This window comes from Leptonychotes weddellii, chromosome 14, assembly GCF_054177405.1.
Source record: "Leptonychotes weddellii isolate Sample4059 chromosome 14, ASM5417740v2, whole genome shotgun sequence".
Classification (NCBI taxonomy): Eukaryota; Metazoa; Chordata; class Mammalia; order Carnivora; family Phocidae; genus Leptonychotes; species Leptonychotes weddellii.
This window is the reverse complement of record NC_138382.1, coordinates 10,048,993-10,055,871: the sequence shown is the minus strand read 5'-3', so window position 1 is coordinate 10,055,871 and position 6,879 is coordinate 10,048,993. Positions and strand designations below refer to the sequence as shown.

Genomic DNA, 6,879 nt, shown 5'->3' with positions numbered 1-6,879 from the left:
TGCGTGTGCGTGTGTGTGTTTATAACATTGCTCTGGAGATTTTCGTTGTTTTTCTACGGAGAGGCAGTCCCACGTGGTGGGTGCGAGGGTGGGCTTTGGAATCCATCTGCCAGGATTCAGCCCCCGCGTCACCCCCTTCCCAGGGAGTGAACACCTTAACTGTCATCCTCTGTTCCCTGCCTGTGCAGTGGGGACGATATAACAGACCTACCATTCCGCAGTCTAAAGAGCTCTGAGAGGGGCGTCTGCGTGGCTCGGTGGGGTAAGCGTCCGACTCTTGATTTCGCCGCAGGTCGTGATCTCAGGGTTGTGGGATCGAGCCCTGCATTGGGCTCCGCGCTCAGCGTGGAGTCTGCTTGAGATTCTCTCTCTCCGCCGCCTCCTGCCTCTCCCCACTCATGCGCGCGCGCTCTCTCTAAAATAAATAAATCTTAGGGGGGGCGCCTGAGTGGGTCAGTCGTTGAGCGTCTGCCTTCGGCTCAGGTCGTGATCCCAGAGTCCTGGGATCGAGCCCCGCATCGGGCTCCCTGCTCGGCGGGAAGCCTGCTTCTCCTTCTTCCACTCCCCCTGCTTGTGTTCCTGCTCTCGCTCGCTCTCTCTCTGTCAAATAAATAAAAATCTTTTAAATAAATAAATCTATGTATCTATCTATCTATCTATCTATCTATCTATCTATCTTAGGGGGGTTAAAAAAAGAGCTCTGAGAAGCAAAAGGGATTTTTGTAGTCAGTCAGCTGATAAACCTGCCTGAACTGCCATGAGACAATTTATAGGATTTGTCTAGCTTACCATGAATCTTACACATTTTGCTGCAGGAATATTACTGATTGTTTATAGGGCACTTCCCCAGGTTCTAGTGGGGTTTTTAGGCAGTGTATGATAGATGCAGCTTTTACCTCTGTGATACACAGAAATTTCTAGATTCTGAAACATGGCCTCAAGAGCTTAGGATGAGGGCCTGTGGCTCCGTCCTGCTTCCCTCAGTCGTAGGCTTGATGTCCAGATTGCTGCAGCGGTGCTCGGATAGCTTTTAATGCACCACGGACACGTGAGAAGTGCCCGGTGGCTGCTGACTGGCCAAACCCATAGCCTGGATGACTTAGTGCAGGAAGACGCTGTCAAAGCCCAGTGCCGGAGAAGGAACCACGGAAGCAGTGTTCCTGTCCTGTGAGCTGTGTGACCTTGAGCAGGTTCTTTCACGTGTCTGGGCCTCAGTCTCCTCACCTGGAAAATGTGGGGCTGGACTCAAGCAGGGGTCCCAAGGGGGCCCAAACCCCCTTTGTACAACATATGTGATGCCCCGTTACTGTCCTGAGATAAAATTCATAGATAATATAATCTCCCGTTTTGAAAATTTGTTCACAAGCGGAAGTATTGCCATAAATGTAACACAGAGAAAAAAATAAAAGGAAAGCAAAGCTAAAATAAAGTTGTCCTTCCTACAGTATACAAGTGCTTGGGCCCAGCCTCTCCGGAAGGAATAGCAGAGCCATCAGATGCTTACACCTACTTGAGTAATAGGCTTCGATGTGAGAACATGGTATTTCGCTGACTATCGTAAACACTTCTGTTTGACATTTTGAATTGAGGGCTCAATAAGAAAATCGATCTGCAGAACACACACTCCTGTAGGATTCCCTCGCTGTGCGGCAAACGTGGGCTGACGGCACTGTGATTTGCTGGCCGCCCAGATACCACGAACAGCATTGATGCTAATGATTTTCCAAAGTCACAAAGCTTATTTCTGGTAAAGTGCTGGGCAAAGCCAATCATCATCATCATCTCTCACTTTACACAGCAGCTGTATTCTTGGAATGTTCCATGTGAATTAGAGCCAGGCAATTAATGCCTTTGTGTTTTATATAAATTGAAGTTGAGTCCCGGCCTCAGATGGTTTGCTCCTGGTGTTACATGCATGCGAGCATCCGGGGGGACATTCGAGAATTGTTCGTGTTGTAGGATGGCTTATCACTGTGTAGGATGGTCCTTCACATGGCCATAAGTCCAGCATCTCTGACTCCTGTCCCCTGGATGCCAGTAGCCACCTTGGGGTCATTGTCCTAATGAAACATGTCCCTGTAATTCTGAGCATGGGCTCTGGCACGGATTTGTGCCACGTGTAGACCCACTGGCCCAGCTGACGCCTGGGGCTCCCAGTCCTGCTGCCCCGTTGACTTCTGTCTTCCCTCTCCGGCTACTGTCTAGGCCCAGCTGATCGCACAGTCCATTGGGCAGGCATTCAGCGTGGCGTACCAGGAATTCCTCAGGGCCAATGGGATCAACCCTGAAGATCTCAGCCAGAAGGAGTATAGTGACCTGCTCAACACCCAGGACATGTACAACGATGACCTGATCCACTTCTCCAAGTCGGAAAACTGCAAAGATGTAGGTACTTCTCTGAGCTCAGCCAGCCAGGCAGAAGGCCCGGGAGTGTGGGGTGGCCCTGCTGTGGAAGGAAGGTGGAACAGTTTTGGGGGGTAGGGGGGCAAGGGGGAGTGTAGTTGGCAGGATGTTGCTGAGGGCTCGGGCCCATCTCTGGCTCCCCTTTCATAAGGCCCTGTCATTAAAGACCACTTTGGAGGGCCGTCCCCACAGTGGGGCATCCTCTGCTCCTGGCAGTCCTAAGCTAAGTTTGGGGTGGGTTCCAGAGGTGAACAGGACCTGAACCCCGCCCTTACCAAGCCCACCGTCTAGGAAAGGGCACGGAGAAGGTAAGTGATGGTGCTGGACACAAGCGCTAGTCAGACACCCCTGTGCGCGACAGAAGAGAGCAGGGGTTGGGACTCAGGTGATAGATGCTGTGCAGGGGGCAGCCCCGCAAGTTCAGACAGAGCTTTGGAGGAGAACGTAGCCATCTGAGCTGGTCTGGAGGTATGGGTGTTCTTCGGAAAGCGTGAAGGATTTGAGAGGGCTGGGCCAAAGTAACGGAAGCAGGAAGGTCAGAAAGCTCAGGGATTGTCTGGGGAGCCATGGATGAGACAGCCCTGCTGGAGCACAGGGTGTGTGTGGAAGAGGACGTGAAGAGGCCCCCACAGGGTTCAGGTCAGAACTGGGGGCCTTGAAAGTCTAGCTGAGGGGCTTGGGCTTTATCCAGTAGACAAAAGTACCTTGATGAGAAAGCGATCTTTTTCTTTGGTGATGTAGGTTAGGTGTCCTCTGTTCCCTAGAAGCAGAGCCTGAGACAGGGACTCTTGTTGAAGGGGTTTTGGGGAGAGTGCCCTCAGGAAGAAGCGAGGGTGGGCAGCAGCATGGTGGGGACGCTGAGGAGGAACGTGGCCTTGCTGGAGGGATGAGCTTCATTCTGATCCAGAGGAGGCTCTGGGTCACAGATCGCAGGGCGGGCTTGTCCCACCTCGGGTCAAAGGGTTTGGCAGGCAGTCAGTCACTGACACCAAGATCAGAATGGGGTGTCTCGGTGCGCTCAGGCCACCTTAACGGACTACAGCAGACCGGGCCGCTTCACAACAAAAAACGTATTGTCTCACTGTTCTAGAGGCTTGAAGTCCAAGATCAAGGTGTCCACAGGGTCAGTTCCTTCTGAGGGCTGAGGGGCAAGGGTGTGTTCCAGGCCCCTCACCCTGGCTCGGAGAGAACGGTCTTCCCCCTGTGTCTTCACATTGTCTCCCATCTCTGCTTGTATGTGTCTGCGTCCATACCTCCCCTTCCTGTGAGGACACCAGTCATCCTGAATCAGGGCCCACCCTAAAGACCTCATTTTAACTTGATTGCCTCTGTAAAGACTCGGTATCCAAATCAGGTTATATTCTGAGGTCCTGGCAGTTTGGCCTCCAACATACGAATTTCGAGGGCAACACAACAACCCATCATAGGGAGTGTCTCCCGTTGGGCAGCTCTCCAGAGTAGCGGCCAGCCGCGAGCTTCATCGGCCAAGAGAAGGGACACCAGCCTGAGAGGGGCTTTGTCAGGCCCCAGCAGCCACCACAACGGCGTGTGTTCAAGCCTATGTGTATCCATGACTACGAGTAAATAAATAATACGCTCTTTGTCAGAGGCTTCCAGAAAGTGTCTTGCCCCTTTGTAGTGTCTCTGCAAACCTTCGCCGACTGCAGGTATCCAAACCTGACCCCTGTCTTCTCTGCCCTGCCAAGGAAGGCCACACAAAATTATGCCTATCTAGAATATGGTCTTCTACGTGCGCTTCCAACCTTTTGGTTGTGATAACCTTAGCATCCCTTTTTCTTTTCCTTTCTCTTCAGCTTGCTCCTTGCAAAGAAATGTTTCTATAATGTCTATTTGTTTATTTTTAACTCAAGAATCTTAAATGTGGGAGGGAATTTGTGAAGCTCTGTGGAATGGGGCAGCCTGTGCATAAAATCCAAAAGCTATTTCTGGAAACCGTAATGCACCACCGACGTCCCCACCCACACAGCCTCTCTTCCCGCTCCCCAAGAACTACGGGGAAAAAGCACCTGGTGTCCTTTGTGTTCATCTGGCCAAGGCAAGATTGCTCATGTGGAGCAAGCTTTACAAGAAATTATACGAACCTGTGTTACATCATTTCTTACCAAATGCCATGGAATCGAGAGAAGACAGGACTTGTCTGGGTCAGAACCATCAAGGAAATGCCTTTCTCCTGTAGTCAAGACAGGAAGTTGGGGGGAAGCTTTGATTTGTGCCCCTACTCTGGGTGGTTGCTGATTCAGGTTTTTGGTTTTGTGTTTTCCTTTTAGGTCTTCATAGAGAAGCAGAAAGGAGAAATCCTAGGTGTGGTGATTGTGGAGTCTGGCTGGGGGTCCATCTTGCCAACCGTGATCATAGCCAACATGATGCACGGAGGGCCCGCCGAGAAATCAGGGAAGCTGAACATCGGGGACCAGATCATGTCCATAAACGGCACCAGCCTGGTGGGCTTGCCTCTGTCCACCTGCCAGAGCATCATTAAGGTACCTGGAAGTGGGAGAAGATGACTGATGTTATACACCTCAGATGGATGATATGTGACTGCTTTTCAGTCATTCATATCATGAACAGACACTAAGTGTCGGGCCCACAGGAGGGAGGACACGGATAAAGGCATGTGCTCGCACTCAGGCTCTGAACCACCAAGTTACTAATATAGGCTCCTCCCTGAAATCGTTCCTAGATCAAAGACAGTATATTTGGCTCACATAACACCACTCTCTGTACTGTGCCCCTTGCAGGCATCACTAATCAATCACAGCACTCTCTTTTCCTAAGCCTAGATTCAGCCTTAACTGAATTTCCTGCCGCTCGGTAATCCAGTTGCTTAGAGTCAGATAGATGTACTTGAGGTGATTGGCCATCCCTGTTGGAAATCATGGAAATGCTTCAAGTCTGAGAGCACGGTTTCCTTCGTGGTGGCCGTGGCTGTGATCCAAGGGAGCGTGTCATCCCCTGGAGCTTGCATAATGGGATCCACACGTGCCGTGAGAAGGGGGGACTTCTGGTACAGGCTGTGTGCTCCCCCTCACACCGGAGCGTAATTACCTCTTGTTCAGCCCGAACGGACACTCTTGCGTAAGGCTGAGGATAGCTACTCACGTGAGACTAAAACGTGAGTATCTGAGAGGAAGAAATTAGATGTTCTTCCTAGAAATCAAGCCCCTGCGTGTATGGCGCTTGCTGATGGCATGGCCCAGTAGGAGCATTCCGCCTTCACTACAGCGAATGTCGACCTCAGCTCCATGCCAGGCACTGAGACCCACAGGCAGACTGGAATCCCTCAGGGTTTCCTGAAGGCCTGGGGGCTAGAACTTAGCTCTATGTGTGTATATGAGAGAGAGAGGGGAAAATGAATGAATCCATGCAATAGTTATCCTAAACTAAGGAAAATCACAAAAGCCAACATCCATGGCTGAGCAGTCCGAGGGTGGGAAGTCAAAGTGAATGTGTAAAGGACGCAGGGATAGGTGCCTCTTTGTTTTTAATGAAACAGATCTATTCTGATGCCTCAAAAGGTTATCTTACCCAGAGGAAAAAACAGTCCTCTTTGGCCTCATTTAATTTCTTTTTGTTACATCTTACACTTAAATAACTTCTATCCCTTCTTAATATACATCAAAGATTAAAGAACGTAGGGGTGCCTGCCTGGCTCAGACCGTGGAGCGTGTGACTTCTGATCTTGAGGTCATGAGTTCAAGCCCCACATTGGCTATAGAGGTTACTTTAAAAAAAAAAAAGATTGAGGAACGCGCTTCGAATGTCCGTTTTCATTCAGACATGTTTAATTGGGCCTCCCTTAGGCTGAGCTGAACTATGGAGAAGCCAAAATATTAGCATGCATGTGGAGGATGACTCAATTAAAAGGGTTCAGTGTTGGGGCACCTGGGTGGCTCAGTCGGTGAAGTGTCTGCCTTTGGCTTAGGTCATGATCTCGGGGTCCTGGGATCGAGCCCCATGTCGAGCTCCCTGCTCAGTGGGAAGTCTGTTTCTCCCTCTCCCTCTGCCCCTCCCCGCCACTCATGCTCACTCCCTCACTCTGTCTCTCAAATAAAATCTTATAAAATAAAAGGGTTCAGTGGACCCTAATGGCAACATAGAGGTGAAGTGCTATAAGCATGCAGAGGGAAGAGAATTTTCTCTGATTTTTTTTTAATTTCATTTTATTTTGTTAACCACCATACATTACATCATTAGTTTTTGATGTAGTGTTCCACAGTTCATTGTTAGCGTATAACACCCAGTGCTCCATGCAGTACGTGCCCTCTTTAATACCCATCACCAAGCAACCCATCCCCCCACCCCCTCCCCTCTAGAACCCTCAGTTTGTCTCTCAGAGTCCATAGTCTCTCATGGTTCATCTCCCCCTCCAATTCCCCCCCCCCTTCCTTTTTCCCTTCCTACTGTCTTCTTTTTTTTAACATATAATGTATTATTTGTTTCAGAGGTACAGGTCTG

General features: G+C 50.1%; 1 protein-coding gene across 4 annotated transcripts in view; it reads left to right on the top strand.

The window, feature by feature from the left end:
• The window catches only part of APBA1 (amyloid beta precursor protein binding family A member 1), a 190,935-nt gene that overhangs the window by 176,147 nt on the left and 7,909 nt on the right, over positions 1–6,879 (top strand). For all 4 annotated transcript variants that reach the window (XM_081802828.1, XM_081802825.1, XM_081802826.1 and 1 more), the window contains 2 exons: positions 2,206–2,385; positions 4,692–4,904. In XM_081802828.1, the coding sequence (XP_081658954.1) occupies positions 2,206–2,385; positions 4,692–4,904 (393 nt within the window). The remainder of the gene's footprint in view (positions 1–2,205; positions 2,386–4,691; positions 4,905–6,879) is intronic.